General features: G+C 43.6%; 1 protein-coding gene across 1 annotated transcript in view; it reads left to right on the top strand.

Moving 5' to 3' along the window:
- The window catches only part of LOC129330099 (cytochrome P450 4B1-like), a 62,729-nt gene that overhangs the window by 29,294 nt on the left and 14,554 nt on the right, over nt 1-18,881 (top strand). The window contains exons 6-8 of the mRNA XM_054980002.1: nt 883-1,034; nt 3,491-3,597; nt 5,964-6,154. Of these exons, the coding sequence (XP_054835977.1) occupies nt 883-1,034; nt 3,491-3,597; nt 5,964-6,154 (450 nt within the window). The remainder of the gene's footprint in view (nt 1-882; nt 1,035-3,490; nt 3,598-5,963; nt 6,155-18,881) is intronic.

Here is an 18,881-nt window from a genome sequence, read left to right as displayed (position 1 = left end):
AAAAAAGAAAAGAGGGTTTTATTGATATAAAAGCACAGCAATATGTGTACCAGCTTCTTTAAATTCCCAGCTTTTACTTTTTGTAAAAGTAAGTCTCTAGCCTCTTTGGTTGTGGAGAAATAAAGGAACTGAAGGAGTTAGTCTCTCTTTCCATCAAGGAAAGAATCTGGACTGGAATCTGAACAAATTGTTCTGGCTCCATTCTCTGAGAATACAGCCTCCCTGAGTGTTAAGTAAGGTATCCTGCACCTCTGTACCAGAACAGACACCACATATGACTCACCTGTCCAGGCCTTCTTCCACCAGAGGGGTGTTGTGGGGGGAGAGAGCAGGACCTTTACAGAGTTGCTTAGCCTCCCTGCCAAGAATGTTGCCATTCTTGATGATCTGAGGAATGGAACCCTCATGGATATAAAGGGTCTACTGTATAATACAGTATAACATGTGCACACCAGCATTTTTAAAGCAATTTAGTTCTGAAAAATGCTTGAAATGCAACTAAAGGCTTAGAGCCAGTGTGGCACAGTATTTGGAGTGCTAGGGAGACTCAGTTTCAAATCCTTTTGTCAAGTTGCTATTCCTTTGCCTAACATACTTCATTGGAAGCGGGCGGCAGGGGCATATATGCCTCTCTGTGCTGTTTAGACGAAAGGCAAGATAACAACATGTAAATAAATAAATACATGCACTTATAGTTGTAGTATAGTGTATAGTACACTTTTAGTGTAGTCATAGCTTCACTTGTGATCACACATTTCCCATATTATATTACGCCACTTAAATATAGAATGCTTTGAAGGCACACTGTGGTCTGAATGCTGCTTCAGGACTAGGTGTAGTAGCAAAGCTCATTGTAGTATTCTGTGTTTGTTGCCTCCTCAGAGAAAACTCCTATGTCCAAGCTGTCTTTGACCTCTGCTTCTTAGTAAATGAAAAACTCTACCATATCTTGTATCAGAATGATCATATTTACTGGTTCAGCCCACAAGGATATCGGTTCCGGAAGGCCTGCCAAGTTGCCCACCACCATACTGGTACTTTTCCTGATCCCTTTGTCTGTCAGATTCAGATTTTGGATTGTAGGAATGAATTACAACCATGTTAGGTTTTCCAAGCCAAAGGCTAAAAGAGTAGCAACGCCTGTTTTAGGGAAAAGGAAAGAAATCCAGTGCCCAGTAAGTCCATAACAGTAAAGAGAGGCAAACCCTTAACTATGCTGAAATAGAATTAATTAGTTCAAATAGAATAAATTAGTTCAACCCAACGACTTTAAACCAAATGTCTTTAGAAGTGATAGTTACAAGTCTTCCTACTTCAAAAGATGATTTCTTGTAGCTTTAGTTCACACAGGATATTTGTGCAAATTTTGCAAATACATATAATTATTAATGTATTCAGATCTAAAATTGGGAAACAGCTTGTGGAAGCAAATTACTATTAGTGTGGGTGTGTGAGTAGATGTTATATCCTAAGTAGCCATTAGGTGGTGGTGGTGTATCATCTTTGTGGTTTTGTGGTTTGTAGTGTACCTAATGGGCCCTTTGTTTTTTATAGCCTGCCTTTGTCACTGAGACTCAAGACAGATTACACAGCATAAGTCAAAGACAATCAACAGGATGGGGTATCCAATAAACAAAGCAATAACATCTGGACTGCATAAATCTGAAAGCAAGCAGTCATCTGAAAATGGAGATGAAAGAGTTAAAACAAATCATAAGCATGAAAATGACATGTTAATGATGCAGAATGTGTATGTACGGGCAATTGTTGATTTTGCCCATTTTGGAGGGTGGCACGTGCAGAAGGCCCTGCTCAGATGAGCGAAACTGCCATGGTGAAGCATAGGAGAGAGGTGATCCCACAGATACAAAGGACTTCAGCCATGAAGGGCTTTGTATGTGATAGCCCATACCTTGAATTGATCCTGGTTACTGACGGGTAGCCAGTGGAATGGCCGCAAAATGGGAATGATATGCATATTCCACCTAGCTCCTGATAATAACCGAGCTGTGATGTTTCTGAGTTGACTTCAAAGGGAGACCTATGTATAGGGCATTACAGTAGTCTAGTCTCAATGTTACCATGGCATGGATCCAGGTGGTCAGATTGGCTGAGTTCAGGTAGGGGGCATCTTCAGGGCTAAGTTTCAAAAAAGAATTTCTGCAGATCGTTTTTTCAGGTAGCAATGCTGGATCCAGCACAATCCCTAGGCTATTATCTGAGTCAACAATGATAGTCTGAATCCCATCAAAAGTGGGATGCAGAATTTTCTTCAAGATCTCTGCCTTTCCAACCAGCATCACTTCCACCTTGTCTGGGTTCGGTTTCAGTTTGTTCACTTTTAGCTATTTAACCACAGCAGTCAGGCATTACCTCTGTAACATCACCAGGGGATTTGTATAGAAAGATATAGAGCTGAGTGTCATCAGCATATTGATGACATTCAGTTCCAAAGCATTGAATGATTTCTCCTAAAGGCTTTAGATAGAAGTTGAATAACAAGGGGGATAGGATTTTGCCATGTGGAACACAACTACAGCTCTCACATTAAAGGTAGCTGATCTCCAATGGCAACCCTTTGTGTCTGATCCATGAAGAATGATTTAAACCAGTTGAAGGCACATCCACTGATGCCGCCTTCTGTTTGATGCAACAGTGTAGCAGGCACATCAGCTGAGGCAATAAAGCTGCTACAATGGACCTAATTCTATGCACCATTTCCAGACCTTAAAGCATTTCTTAAAGAGAACACACTATTATCATAGGATATAATAATAATAATAATAATAATAATAATAATAATAATAATATAACATTCTATTTATATACCGCTCTTCAGGACAACTTAATGCCCACTCAGAGCGGTTTACAAAGTATGCTATTATTATCCTCACAACAAAACACCCTGTGAAGTGGGTGGGGCTGAGAGAACTCCAGAGAGCTGTGACTAGCCTAAGGTCACCCAGCTGGCTTCAAGTGGAGGAGTGGGGAATCAAACCTGGCAATCCAGATTAGAGTCCCATGCTCTTAACCACTACACAAAATAATAACATATATGTGTTTTTTCCTCGGAATTCAAGAATTCAGGGCACAAAGGCTTGAAGAAGGCTATTAATTTTGGTTTACCACCCATTGCTTATAGTTCTTGTATTTCCCCATATAGATCTATGAAGGGTCTGGACCAGCACAGATCAACTTTGTTTTATGGGAATAGGGTTTGCAGCATAACAATAACCACCAAACTCTTCAAATTAGAAAATTATTTAGAATGATTGGGTGTGGGGAGCAGGTGTTCAATGGATAGTAAGTTTTGTTCGATCATACTCACACAGAAACATCCCTATTAATATGTATGAGCACTCAATGAACAAACAATAATACATATAAAACATTAAGAAATTGGCGTAGCTATCAAAGAAGTTTGATATACTTCTTGGATGTCTGTGGTCAGAAATTTCTATCAAGTTGTAATAATAATTTTATAATGCAGATAAGATAATTAATGAGAGAAAGGAATCTCTCAGAAATGAGGAGGAGCTACAAAAGATCCAGACAAAGAGACACTTGGATTTTCTTGACATCCTTCTCTGTGCCAAAGTGAGTATTAGAAAAATAATTAATTTCATGACTGAATCAGTCAGACCTATGGCAGTGTTTCTGTATGGCCTGGGACATCTGTGGCTCTTTTTAGTTAAATAAACACATGGCTGTTGTCATTCATACCTTAAGGCTGAACTACCATAATCCACTGCATTATATGTGAGGTTTCCTTCAAGGAGTTTTTTTGGAAGTGCCAGATAATGCTATCGAGAGAGAGAGAGAGAGAGAGAGAGAGAGAGAGAGAGAGAGAGAGAGAGAGAGAGAGAGAGAATTTTTATCTTTTGAGGGACATTCAAGGAATACTTGGTTTAAGGTGCTAGTTTTAACCTATAAAGTGGCCTAAGTTCTGCAGTGTCCAGCTTGTCCCATATGATTAACATTCAATTTATATACCACCCTTCAGAACAATTTAACACCCACTCAGTGGTTTACAAAGGATGTTATTATTGATGTATTGTCGAAGGCTTTCATGGCCGGAGAACGATGGTTGTTGTGGATTTTCTGGGCTGTATAGCCGTGGTCTTGGCATTGTAGTTCCTGACGTTTCACCAGCAGCTGTGACTGGCATCTTCAGAGGTGTAGCACCAAAAGACAGAGATCTCTCAGTGTCACAGTGTGGAAAAGAAGTTGGCAGGTAATTTATATCTACTCAGGAAGGTAGGGTTGGGCTGAGTCATCCTGTAAGAGTTTCCCAGGGTATGGAATGCTAATGGAGGGAGGCTTTACTGTATCCTGAGGAGGTTTTTTTTTGCATATGGATTGGTGCTTGATATGCTAATCTTATCTGCAGGGCTATTGTAAGATGTAGAGTATTTTGTTCGCCTGGTGTTTTTCAGGACTGGAAACCATGCTCTATTCATTCTTAAAGTATCTTCTTTCCTGTTGGAGTTGTGCTTATGCTTATGAATTTCAATGTTTTCCCTGTGCAATCTGACAAATCTGCTACGATCAGCAAAAGACAGTAGAGACCCCCTCACCTCTGCAGGAGTATACCACATACCCTGCAGCTGTGGACAAGCTTACATCAGGACCACACAGCGTAGCATCCAGACAAGAATAAAAGAACATGACTTTCAGGTTGGCAGACTTGGCCAACCTGAAAAATCAGCAGTGGCTGAACATAGCCTAACTCAAACAGGACACAGTATCTTATTCCAGGACACTAAAATACTGGACAACACTTCCAACTACTTTGTCAAAGAAGAGACTTTAAGAATGAATAGAGCATGGTTTCCAATCCTGAAAAACACCAGGCTGACAAAATACGCTACATCTTTCAATAGCCCTGCAGATACGATTAGCATATCAAGCACCAATCCATATGCAAAAGAACCTCCTCAGGATACAGTGAAGCCTCCCTCCATTTGCATTCCATACCCTGGGAAACTCTTACAGGATGACTCAGCCCAACCCTACCTTCCTGAGTAGATATAAATTACCTGCCAACTTCCTTTCCACACTGTGACACTGAGAGATCTCTTTCTTTTGGTGCTACACCTCTGAAGATGCCAGTCACAGCTGCTGGCGAAACGTCAGGAACTACAATGCCAAGACCATGGCTATACAGCCCGGAAAATCCACAACAACCATGTTATTATTATCCCCACAACAATCACCCTGTGAGGTGGATGGGGCTGAGAGAAGTCCGGAGACTGTGACTGACCCACCTGGCTTCAAGTGGAGGAGTGGGAAATCAAACTTGCTTCTCCAGATTAGAGTCCCATTGCTCTTAACCACTACACCAAACTGGCTCTTGCTGGGATCTTACCATTTAATAATGTTAGTAGCTCTCAGGCCATCTACTTTTCTACATAAATACATAAAGGCAGGAATAAGTAATGAGCTTTTTCTTCTTTTTTGAGGAGACACATTCACCACTTGAGCTTTTTCTTTGTTCTAGCTCCTGGTAAAGAAATAAAGTTCTTTTGATCTTCTGTCTTTCTTCCTCTCAGAAGTGCAGGTTCCCCAATGCCCAGTTGTAAGTAGCCTGAACAAGTTAGAAATAATATAGATAGGTTCCCTGTCTACCACTTCTGTGCCCCCTGACCTATGTCCCCATGCATCCTTTTACCTACTTCTGTGTACCAACAGCATACAGCTTGTCTTGTATGTTGGTTCTATGGATTTTGGTTGTATGCCTTTCTATAGCTCCCTCTTGGATCATCTTCTCAAATACCTACTTTTCACTATTTAGGATTGTTCTATCAAGTAATTCTATGCCAAGTAAACTCAAATTCTGTGAAAATGAATTCCACAAATCATGCATATACTTGCTTCTCCTAATACTAGTTGCAGCAAAGAAAAATAGAAACATCTCATTCCTGGATAAAATGCTACCTGTAGTGATGTTTATCAATTTTTAGGATGAAAACGGAGTTGGACTATCTGTTGAAGACCTCCGTGCTGAAGTAGACACTTTCATGTTTGAGGGACATGACACCACAGCCAGTGGGATCTCCTGGATGCTGTATTGCCTTGCCCAGAATCCAGAGCACCAGCAGAAATGTAGAGAAGAGATAAAGGCCATTCTGGATGACCATGACACAATGCAGTGGTGAGGTTTCATGTTTTATTGCATAGAGTTTTTGCAAATCCCAGAGTATTCACCCGGCATCATGACATCACTTCCAGTTTCTGCTGGAGGTGACATCAGCCCTCTAGCATGACATAACAGCATGGCGTTGATGCATCAGTCCCCACCCCCAGAATGCTCCTGGTGGTTGCAGGCTGTAGCTTGGCAAACTTAGACACCAGCGAAGGTTGTAACTTGAAATAAAAAGCTACTTGGAGCCCTGCTTAAGAATGAAATTTCAGGTGCGTACCTTGTTTACATTTGACTGTGTCAGAAGAGCTTTGGTAACAAGGGTCTGGAGCCTGTGAACTCATTACTTTACTGGCAAGCACATAAGATCTAGTTGAAGATTCATCCTTGGAACCCAATCACTTTCCTATTTATTTACCACATTAAAGTCATTGTTGTTATAACTGTGTCAGTGCAGCTGCTGCAGCCCACAAGGGTTGAGACAGAGGTGACTAGTCCAGAAGTGTCTTCATCAGTTGCCTCAAGTCTTGTGTACACAGGCACACTAGTAACTTGTGCTAACATTACTGCATCTTTGCTGATTCTGGGTATAATGACAGTGTGCCCAACCCATGTTGGGTCATGGGGGCATAACTAAATTTGCAGTCTGACATACGTTGCGGGGACTCACCTTAGAAAGTGCTCATTCAAAGGAAATGATATGAGGGTGGACAAGTAGCTTCTGGTTTCCTTCCCTCCCCTCTTGGTGATGGTGGGGGCTTTTTTCTCTGTTTCAGGCTAGATTTCAGGGAGTGGAGTGGCTCAGGCCCTCAGTATATTTTGAAATACTTTGGGCGGAGGGAGGCTCTGGGAAAAATGAACTGTTACCACTGAAATTTGACACAGGTGTTGAAATATATAGCCTTGTATTTTGGGAAGGAGCCAGGAAACCTAAAAGCTTGCAGCTCAGCAATTATTTGTCCTGGGAGATCCAGGCTTCCCATGGCAACTGTCCATATCTTCCTACACAGGCTTGGCTTGCACTTTGAGAATGTCTAAGCAGTCAAGCTGTCTTTGTAAGGGAGTCATTACAAAACAGAAGTGAATATGGGGGTGGAACTACATATTATGAACAACATAATGCTACTGCTGAAAACAGTACCCCTGTGTCAAATTATTTCCTTCCCCTCTATAATGTGTAGCCCAATTTACCTTGTGTCTCCATGGTGTCATTAAACTGAGCCAACACTGTAGCATAAGTTAAATGTTCTGTAGAATAATATGAGGATGTAAGTGGAAATCTAATACATGTTATGGTGAGAAGGGATTGTGACAGTTTTGGGCAGGAGCCACACCTTGTTTGTTTGCAAGGTGTAATTTTGCCTCCCAGGCCAAATGAGTTTTTTATTGGTAAGCCACACTGATATTCCACATAAGACACACTGATATTCCTCAGTAAGTTTGTTATTTTATGTAGCTATGTGTCTTTGGTGGGCTATAAAAGGACGTCACATCTTCATATTAGGGAAATAAGGGTGCTGTTGCTCATATCAGAGGTCTTTTCTGCATGACCTAATTACACCGATTCGGATTCCATTATGTTTCTGTTGATCTCCAGAGTTCTGCATATGAAAAGGAGGCATGACAGGCAGAATTAATTTTTTCCTGGCTTCCCCCCAACTTTTTTCCTTGCACATATACCCTGACTTATTTTTAAGAAACATTTTATTTGTGTGCAGAAACCTTTCTTTGGTAGGACTTCTCTTCCCCTCCCCCTGTCCTTTCACTGAGTGCTGATTGATTGACCACTAACTGAAAACCACTCCTACCATCTCCTTCTCTCCACACCCTTCCCCTTTTATTTTTTTTTAAACGAAAAAAGGGTAGTGATGCTGGGACATCATTTTTAATTGTAAATACAGCTGTATTGTAAATACTCCTGTCTTACTGCTGGGGAATTAACTAACCAGTAACTAGTGTCTGCAAAATTCATTTCATGTTCAACACATTAGAGTTTGGAAAATCCATCTACCTCCTTTTAAAAAGGGGGGAGGGTTTCAATGATGTAATATTAGTTCATTTGACCCATTAAATAAAATGTGAGTCCCTGTTGTGATGGCCCTTCACATTAATTCAGTGCTTTCATGGTATTCTTTTGAATCATATGTTTAGTTTTTTTCTTTATTTCCAGGGTTCAGGCTCAGGTCCCACTTTATGGTGAAGCAGAAAATGGCAGGCTGTGGCAGGCAAGGAGGATCACTTCCTCACACAAACCCATCCTCCCCAATCCAGAAAATGACCATGTGATGGGATGCACCCAATGAGAGTGCTGGGCAGCAAATTTTGAACATTTTGAACTGTCAGAGAAGTGCCATTTTCCGCTGCACCGTCAAACTAGTGAGATCCTTGTGAGATTGCTCCTCAAAAGGCTGCATTTGGCTGAGATTTCCTGGCATGAGGAGGAGACTTTCCTGGATCTCCTGTAACTAGGGGGGAGGGAGTGCAGGAGGCTCTGGCTGTCCCTAACAGGAACATCGATATATTCAAGAGAATAGCAGAGCAGATGGTGGCAAGAGGACATACTAGGACAGCCTTGGAGTACAGGATGAAAACAAAACCCATGCGGCAGAAATAGCCACTCTGGGAACTCTCCTGAATCTTGACCAATTTACCACAAGCTGCACAATATTCTGAGAGGAGATGGAGCATGAAAGAGCCTTTCCTCCCAACATGTCGATGTGCTGAATGCACAACTAGACAACATCATGGAGAGGTGCAAGGACCTCTTCAGTCACGGCCTCATCATCACCAACCTGCAGGACATCAGCTCCTCCACCCTGTCATATATAGGTGAGTAGACTGTATGTGCTTTTTGCACTTTTCTACATCTTCTCCCTTGATAAACTGAGTGCAAGTTTTGTGACAGCAGGTGCAGAGGAGGGGAAAGATAATGTAAAGGTATCCATTGTGAGCAAGGGCAGCTCTTTAGTCATTCTTTTTTCCCTTTCTTTCTACAGTTGTGGTTTTCCCCGCTCTGTTTTCCAGGCTCCTCCCCAGAGGAATACACTAGTGGATCACAGTGTGTTCACAGGTGCAGTGACAGTTCGCAGTGCCAAGGAGAGAATGTAGAAAATGGTAAGTTGGCATGCCTTGCATTAAGAACCTACACACCCCAAAGTGCCTATGATTCTAGGCCTCTCTTAAGATTGCATGATCCCACCTTGATCAAGTACCACTTCTTTGCCAGCTTTCCTGATGTCCAACAGTAATGATGATTCCTGTCAAGCACCATTTTTGCCTGATACAATAATTTCCCTCATATTGCCGCACAGAAACATTCTTCCCCTTTTCAGAATACAGTATGCTCTGGAGAAATATTGCTTAATTTGAGAAGCCAAGCATGCATGTAACAAGTTACCAAGTCATACCATCCATTAGAATACCTATACCTACTAACTCCGCCCCCCCCCCCCCCCCCGGTGCATATTGTTTTCCAGATATAAACTGCTACCAGCTGCCTTTTGAGAAGCAGCAGTAGGATTTTTTTTGCCTTATAATAAGGAGTTTCTGTTTGTCTACCTTTCCTTCAGATGCAGCATGAATCAAAAACAGGTTTGATGCCTGAAAGTGGCGTGGGAGCTCTCCACACACTTTCTGGCAGACGCTTTCCTCAAATAAGTGCAACAGGCATCAATTGAACATCTCAGAGTCAGCAGAATGATCTGGATCAAGGCCAACGTGGCAGCTTTCAGAACCCTCATGACTCCTGCAAAGCTCCAAGCAGACAATTCGAAACACGCCAGATCAATTGCTAACAACTACAATGGCTATTGGAAAAGTCTGCAAGTGAAGCAGTCGCATGAAAGTACTTTTTCGGCTTCTCTTCAGAAGTCTGCAGCTAATCACTTCTCTACAACTGAAAAACTAGATTGGCAGGCCTGGGAGTGTCCAATTGGTGACTAAAGGAATTAGGGAGAGGGAGGGGTGCTGGTAACACTAGGTTACAACATTGCAATGTTACAACACATGCTTGAAAACAAATTTTTTAAAGGTGACATAGACTACAATCCCCAGTAAACCTGACTCCACGCCAATGCATTTCAACATGTCTGAAAAAGCAGACATCACTGCAGAACGTGAGAAGCACAAGCCGAATCAACCCTGATCAGTGTTAATACTGAGAAGTGTCAGTTAAAGTTTGGTGTATGGAAAAAAAAGCAGAATCTGGGGTTTGAGATGTGTCTAACCAAGGAACATCCTATTCTTTAGAGATGTCTGCTGGGTAAAATAGGATCAGTTCTAAATCCTTTTGTGCCAGCAGGGAAAAATGATATGGCTAGTGTAGTCATTCTGCTACCACTGCTGTAAGCTACTGCTGGCAAAACCCAAGCTACTGGACTATGCCAGAACAATGGGGAGGGTCAGAAATGGGACAGGGGTGAACAGTTCAGTCAAATAATGTTGCTTTCACTCAGAGGTTCCCCTTCACCTTACCGCAGATTTCAGTATGCTACAATGTAGGTAAACTAAGAGTAAAAAATATTCCCATTGGAGTCACTAGAGAGTTCATGCAATTGTCTCCATTTCACACCTATTGCATTCTCAGCCACACTGTGGTCTTTTCTGCACAGGGCTTTTTCATCAGTTCATGACCCCACATTGCATCAGTTTTTCTTCAGAGTTCTGTATTCACAGTAAAAATACCCCAATTCCATTTCCAAATTGCTTCCCAGACATTTTTGCATTCCATAGAGAGAGAGGCTGCATCTGCTGCAGAACTGATCTTTCCCAGACATTGCTGCAGCTTTTCTCCTGGCGCACATATCCTGATCCCCACCCCCCAGCAGTCAAATTGGGACTTTTTAAAAGTACAGAATGCTTTCTTTGGTGTGAGGCCTCACCCCGGCTTTCACCCTTCTCTTTATTCCCCTAAATCAGGTTTTTTCCTGATTTTTTAAAAAAATTAAATAGCAATATTGTAACATAGGTGCCATGAAGAAAAAAAAAACCCTTGCAACTCTCTCTCTCTCTCTCTCTCTCTCTCTCTCTCTCTCTCTCTGTGTGTGTGTGTGTGTGTGTGTGTGTGTGTGTGTACGACACTGCAATATGGCTACCACAAAAACTGCAGAGAGCCCTCAGCAATCAACTGTGGAAACTGACCTGTCCTCAGCTAACTTAACTGACCTGATCTCAGCCTGTTCGCTAACAAAACTGATGTGTCCTCAAAGCCCACAGCAGAAAATGGGCATCTTTCTAGTGCAGAAATTAAAAAACAGACACACCACTTGGGTTCAACTTCCTCAAAATATAGAAATAAATAATCGAAGCAGTATGGGTCTATAACTGATGAATAAAGCAGATACAACTCTCATTGGATAAATACACAGAAAGCCAGATGTAGTGTTCACCACGAGGAAGAGTTTTAAGAGAATAATTTTAGTCTGCTAAATGTTTTATGCTGTTTCTGAGGTCTGGGGGTTTGACAGTTTGTTAATTTTTAGTTATTTGTATGCTGTGTTATGATTTTATCATGTGTTACTTTGTAAGCTGCCTCAGTTTCTCTGACACAGCAGTTTTCTAAATAAATAATAAAAATGTAGTTAACTAAGCTGTCAATCATAGAACAGATTCAGGTGTATATAAACTCAACAAGGGAACAATGCACACATAATAGGACATGCGGCTTAGGGCTTCATTTCTTTGGACTGAGCCTAGAGACCTATGAGCACAGAAGTGAGAACCAATTTGATGAGATATTTAGTGAAAGGTACTTCACAAAAACAATCAAGAGCCAAGGATCAAACATGAGAAGAATACGCCTGATAAATAACACTCGCGTTCTTGGGAACCTTACAGATGCTTGGCTTGGACACAATTACCTTCCAGATATCTCAGTTCCATTCTTGAAACTGCAAAGAAGAGCCATGCCATGCAGGAAATCTTGGGGGGGGGGGAGGAGGGGGAAGTCCTATTCCTCAAAACAGGACATCTAATATCCTGAATCTACTTCTTAGGCACAGGGCCAGCCTTAGGGTTATTATTGACCTAGGGCAGCTATTAGCTGGTCACCTTCCCCCTCACACACATGGGGCACATGTGGAAGCACATAGAGTACAGATTCAGGCCCATGCAGAGCTGGTGAGGTAGGGCAGCACAGACCTGGTCACAAATGGAACTACCAGGGTGGGTAGGGATGGACCTGCTGTGCCCTGAGCTGCTATGAGTGAGCATGTCCTAAGATACCATTGTTGGTGTGTACAAATCCATTCCGGGGTGTGTCCCAAGCCACCATGGCTGGAACAGGTGCACAAAAATCCAGACACACCCTGAGCTGCCATGCCTGAACTGGGTGGGCAGGGGCAGAGTTGGTGGCCATGTGCTCTTCCTCCTTTAAGGGTGTGGGGGAAAGCAGGCTGGGCGAGCAATCCTTGACCAGCATGCACGCAGTGGAACAAGATAGCAGCACTGGGATCAGAGCACTGCTCAGGGTTGCCACTTGCCTCCTCTGGCAAACCCTGTTGCTCTAGGCAGTTGTCTAGGTTTGCTTAATGAGAAGGCTGGCCCTGCTCAAACATTCCAAGGAGTGCAGAGCACTCAAACATGCATGGAGATAGTGTCCCCTTTGCCCTGTAATATTGGAAAGGGGAGACACCCTTACTAAACAGGCTATGATACAGTTTCTAATGAACAGTAAAGAGATTTAAGAGGAAGGAAGGGGGGAGGTCTTATTCACTACAAACCATGTCAGCTTCCTCTATACACTGGGACAGGTTATGAGGAGTACAGCTGCTTCAGTTAGTGAACACCAAATATTCTACTCTGCTGCTGGTTAAACACAAATGATGCCATTTTCCTTGCAGGATGAGAACAAGGGTATGTAGCCCCAGAACAAAAACTAACTGCAATTAGAATTTCAGCACAATTCATTGTATTGGGTTGGTGAAAGTTATCATAAGGCCAACATCATCACCCTTCCTAAGAGATGTCTCTGCAAATGTAGACAGCAGTTCTCATTTGAGGAGCGGAGGACATCCTGAAGCTTGGGTAATCCTCCCATGATCCCTAGAGGCAGGATATTAGGTCATTACTTTCCCACCTCTGAGGGGAGGGAGGACCCCTCCTTTCTCCAGTTCTATTCCTGCCTTCTTGCACATGCAGGACTCTGCTGGAGCTCTGACTGCCTTTTGGCCTTTATTCTTCTCCAGAACCCCATAAGTCATCTTTTCTTTACTAGAGTGCCTTCAATGCATATTTTTTTCCTTTTCTCTGTCTTTGTTTGGAAGGGGAAAAAACCCTCTTGGTCTATGCCTGCTGCGCTTCACCTCTGTTGTAGTGACTCGCTGCCAGAATCTCTGCAGCTATGTCATCTACATTTCAATAAACTGAAATGGAGATAGCCACCATACTAGAAAGTGACCTTGGAGCCAATCTTGGAGTAGTTATGCCTAAAGACTTGTCTAAACAAAAGTGGAGGAACAAAACTGCAGGCTGGCTTCAGTTTTGGAGGGGAAAATGTAACACTCTGCTGCAGCTCGGGTCGCCAGTCCCCTGCTGGGGGCGGAGGATCCCACACTCCCACTCTACACCCCCGCCCCCCACTTACCTGACTGGCGGGCAGGAGGAATGTGCCTCCTGGGGTGTGCTCCTGGGCCATGCAGCACAGTCCTGTGCACTGCAGTGGCCTGATTGGGGCCTGAATCAGGGACACAGCAGCCCACATCAGGCCTGAATTAGGCCCAAATTGGCCCGGATCAGGCCCCTGTGGACTGCAACAGCACTTCTGTGCTCTGCAGCGGCCCAGTTTGGCCTGATCTGGGCCCCAGAGCACTCCTAGGCTGGCCCGCGGCCCACACAATGATACCACTTCCTGGAAGTGACATCATTGTGCAGGCCAGAAGTGCAATCAACCTGGTCCAAGCCAAAATCTTCTTTCAGGTCTAACCTTCAGGCCACCCAGAACCAAAGGGCAACAGGAGCAACAACAAACCTCGCCCACAGTGCCTCTGTCTCCATCAGTAGGGGGCAGACTTCAACTCTTTTGGCAGAGCTGGACTGCATCAACATGCAGCTCTTGGGAACAACACACCATTAAGCAGGCTTATGCATTGAGTTTGTCTACCCCCAACATGATCACTTCAAACAATCCCCTTGTTCCAGTTATCCAGCGAAACTAAATTACACTCAAGAGGTCATCTGTCACCTCCTAGAAAGCAGTGGCTCACCAACTTACTGGCAGGCTGGTTTGTGGAGTCATGGGGGGACAGCAAGTGGGCCTGGGCCGGCTTCTTCCAGCCCACATGATCTGGTGAGGGCCTATCACAGGGCTAGGGCCAGCCAATCAGTGCAGCAGGCCCAGCTGGGGATGGGGGTAGGTGGGAGTTGGGCCTTTATTGCTCAGCCACACACTGTCGCTGCGTACTTCTCCGTGAGTCTACGTTCCCACCTGTCCCTCCCTTCCTTCATGGTGTTCTTGCATGCATGCCTGTTGGGATGTCTTGTTTTGGTTGGGATGTCTTGTTTTGGTCCGAACTTTAATGGTGGTTTGGGATTGGACACAGAGCCTTTTGAGGTTAACATGGCCTGTGTGCTCTGTTTACCCATAGCAGAGATCCCCTTATGGGATCTGGGGAGTAGAGTAGGGCTGTGACAAACCCAGCTCGGCAGCTGTCTGGACATGCTTGCTCCCCGGTGACAGGGGAATCACACAGAGGCATACACCCATGTGCCTTCCCGTTGCTGTCATTCCATGGTGCCCCCCTCAGCTGGTGTCCTGAGGGGTTAGGGGGTGATTGGCTGACAAGTGGATCAGCTGATATGAGGATTCGCACCCTATCCAGTGCCAATGCTCTGCTGTAAGCAATAAAGTTGTGGCCTTTTTCATACCTCCACGCATGGGTCTATGTCTCCTTCCTTCACCTTAGCTCTCTCCTCTAATGCTAGCAATGCAATTGCCGCTATAAAGCCCATTCCCTTGCATCAAAGGCATTCAGGCATCTACTCCACATTTTTTACTGTTCCCAAAAAGAACAGGGAATGAAGGGCCATCTTGGACCTAAATTCCTCAACAAATTTGTTGCATACAAAATTCAAGATGGAGACACTAAAATCAATTGTAGATGTGATTGTATCAGGGGACTTCATGGCATCCATAGACCTCAAGGAGGCCTACATGCTTGTCTTGTTTTTTCCACACACAAGAAGTACTTTTGCTTCGCTTGGGGAAGGGATCGCTACCAGTTCAGGACCCTGCCCTTTGGACTGGCATCAGCCCCAAGGGTGTTCACAAAGGTGATGCTTGCCCTCATAGCAGGCCTCAGATTCCCGGATGTCCATGTACACTCCTACCTGGATGATCTACTTATCAGGCCTCCTTTGATGGAGAAGGCATCTCAGGACATACAGTCCGCAATCCAGTATCTGTCATTGCACAGCTTTCTCATCAATCTTGAAAAGAGCCAGTTGAATCCTTCACAGGTGGTAACTCATCTAGAAGCAATTGTGGATTCAGACCACATGAGACTCTTCCTCCCACTAGAAAAAGTAGCAAAGCTAAAGAGTATGGCAAATCTGGTAATTGCCTCCAGGTCAATGGACCTAATGTTCCTAGCCTAACTTCTGGGATCCATGATTGCAGCCATTTCCACAGTCCCATGAGCCCAAGCACACTCCAGGGACCTTCAATGGTTCTTGCTCCCTCACCAGCAGTCAATTGCCCTAAATTCCACTTGAGTCTAAGAAACAATATGCAGCTGCAGAGTTCTCTTCGTTGGTGGACCATCTCTTTGCATCTGATCAAAGGCAAAGAGGTCCATCCAGAGACAGATTTACTTATCACTATGAATGCAAGCCTCTTAGGCTGGGGAGCCTAAGGCTGGGGAGTCTTGCGCTAGATCCATTTTCAGAAAAGACCATGAGCATCAATTTCCTAGAACTCTTGGTGTTATATTCCTTCATGAAAAAATCTCAGAGCCTCTGTATTTGTGTCCAAACAGACAACACCATGGCCAAGGCTCATATCAATCGCCAGGGAGGCATACAATTCCAGACATTTCAATAGGAAGCAGCCTCTCAGAAAGACACCTGGCATCTCTCCAAGCAGAGTACATCAAGGGTGCCTCTAATATGCAAGTTAATTGGCTCAGTTGGACTTGACTGGATCCCTGTCCCAGATTCTTTTCAAACAAATGACTAATTGGTTCAGCCAGCCCTGTGTAGACCTCTTTGCCTCTTTCCTTACTACAAAGACAAAGCGCTTCTTCTCCTGTTACAACGGTCCAGAAGTGGAAAAGACAGATGCACTTCTATCCAGGTGGCCACTTGGACTGCTTTATACCTTTTGTCCAATCCTGTTGATCTCCAGCAAGAGAGGATAGAAGTGATCTTCCTGTCCCCTCATTGGCCAAGGAGACCCTGGTTTTAGGATCTGATCATGCTGTCAGTCCCTTTCCCTGGGCCCTTCCAGCCCTGCCAGACACTCTGTCACAGGGACCAATATGTTACCTGGACCCAGCCTGGCTGCACCTGACCACATGGAGCTTGAGCAGCAAGGCCTTCTAGATCTAGGGTCCTCTGAACAGGTTGTGAAGACTATGATGGCAAGCAGGCAGCTATCAATAGAAAAGATATATAGCTGCACCTGGAAGGCATTCATCAGTTGGTGCTGAAGGAAACACAAGACTCCGATAGAGATGGATGTCTCCACCATCCTTTCTTTCTTACAAGCTCGAGCAGGAGCTTAGAGCTAACACACTCAGAAGTCAGGTGGCTGCCCTGGCCTCTGTTTAGCCTCCAGTTGAAGGTAGTCCTTTTTCGTGTTACTAAGCTGTCAAGCATTTCCTCAGTGGAGCAGCACTTTCCAGCTCAGCAGTGGTTCACCTTTTTCCCTTCTGGAGACTTCATGTGGTTCTGCAAGCACTCACAAAATGTCCATTTGAGCCACTACAAGAGATATCTGTTAAGTTCCTCATGCTTACGGTGCTGTTCTTTCCAGCCATCACCTCTGCCAGATGCATATCAGAGTTGGGAGCTCTGTCTATAGCTAAAGGCTTCTGCACCTTCCAAAAGTATGTGGCAGTCCTCTGACTGGACTCTTTGTTCATCCCAAGATGAATTCAGTGTTCCATAGGTCTCAAGCGATGTACTTGCCATCTTTCTGTCTCAATCTGTCACATCCTAAGCAGAAGAACTGGCATACCTTAGATATCCGAAGAGTCTTGGATCTACATTCAGCATAAGGCTTCAGTCCAGAAATCAATTTTTAATTAATTTTTTATTTTTATTTTAGAAAACTTAAAAGATAGAACAAGAGAAGGAAAGTGGAACATAACAAGAAGACAACTACAAAGGGCTAAGAATGGCCTACAAATCAATCTACAAAGTAAAAACAGTAAGAAACATAATAGACATATTATTAATCCATTACAGTTTTTCACCTACAACACTTCCCTCTTTATTATCAGTCAGCTTGTGGTCTAATTAATATCTTTTTTCTGTGTCTCTTCTTGATATCTCAGAACCTTATTTTTTAAAATCAAAACTACAAATCATGAATTCGTTTTTCTTTGTCTCTTGCAGATAGTCCATAAAGGGTTTCTAATTTGCCATGAACATAGAGTGTGTTTTATCTCTAAATAACACTGTAAGTTTGGCCATCTCAGCTAAGTCTATCATCTTTCCAGTCCAGAAATCAGATGCTCTGTTTGTGGCATACCATTGAGTAGCCAAGGGTACAAAGGTGTCCAAAGCATCTCTCAGCAGGTGGCTTAAATAGTGCATCATCTTGGCTTACACTTCTCAAGGCCTTAAACCTCCAGAAAGCATTACAGCCCACTAAACTAGGAGTGCAGCCACCATGGTTACCTTTCATTATTACAAAATGGACTCTTATACATTGGTCAATATGGCCTTTGAACAGCGAGTCCTTCAACAGGTGGTATAAGAGGAACAGGGACAGAGAGCCGCCCACCCATCTTGAGGGGAAGCTGTATAACATCCCAAGCATCAGGATGTCCTTTTCTCGTTAAATGAGAAGGGAACTTTGGATTCACTGTGAAGGATCCTTCTATTTTAGAAGAGGAGGACATCCTGAACCCACACTTATCTCATGAGCCCTCTTGTCATATATCTTAACCATGTTTTCCTGCTGTTACAGTTTATAGTTAAATACTACTTTTATACTGAAAAAATGTTCTTTACCTTGCCCTTTACCTTTATTAATCTTCATATTAAGTTTTGTTTGAGGACAACAGGTAATGGTACACTTTGTGGTTTTCAGTAGAAAGCTCTGGAAGTCTCTGAACTGGAGAAAGGAGGAGTCTGCCCTCTCCTTAGAGGCAGGAAAGAAATGACCTAATATTCTGCCTCTAGAGAATCATAGGAGACAGAGTACCCAAGCATCAGGATGTCGTCCTCTACCTCAAATAGAAGGAACTGTTATGGTAAGTCCAATGTTCCTATTTGAATCCAGTGTCACCTTAGAGATAAACACAATTTTCAGGGTATAAGCTTTCAAGAGTCAAAGCTCCTTGAGGATATCTGAACTCTTTGACTCTTGAGAGCTTACACTCTGAAAATCTTGTTGATCTCTAAGATGATACTGGAATCAAATCCTGCTGTTCTACTGCAGACCAACATGGCTGCCCTCCTAAAACAAATGTAGACACGAATGGAACTGTTAGGTGAGTGCACAGCCAATGGGGGAGTAGCTGAGGAAAAGCTCTGAGGTAGAGGCATCCTTTCACAATCCTTTGTTGTCAACAAG

Source organism: Eublepharis macularius, chromosome 5, assembly GCF_028583425.1.
Source record: "Eublepharis macularius isolate TG4126 chromosome 5, MPM_Emac_v1.0, whole genome shotgun sequence".
In the NCBI taxonomy this organism is placed as follows: domain Eukaryota; kingdom Metazoa; phylum Chordata; class Lepidosauria; order Squamata; family Eublepharidae; genus Eublepharis; species Eublepharis macularius.
This window is presented reverse-complemented; position numbering and strand designations above follow the sequence as displayed.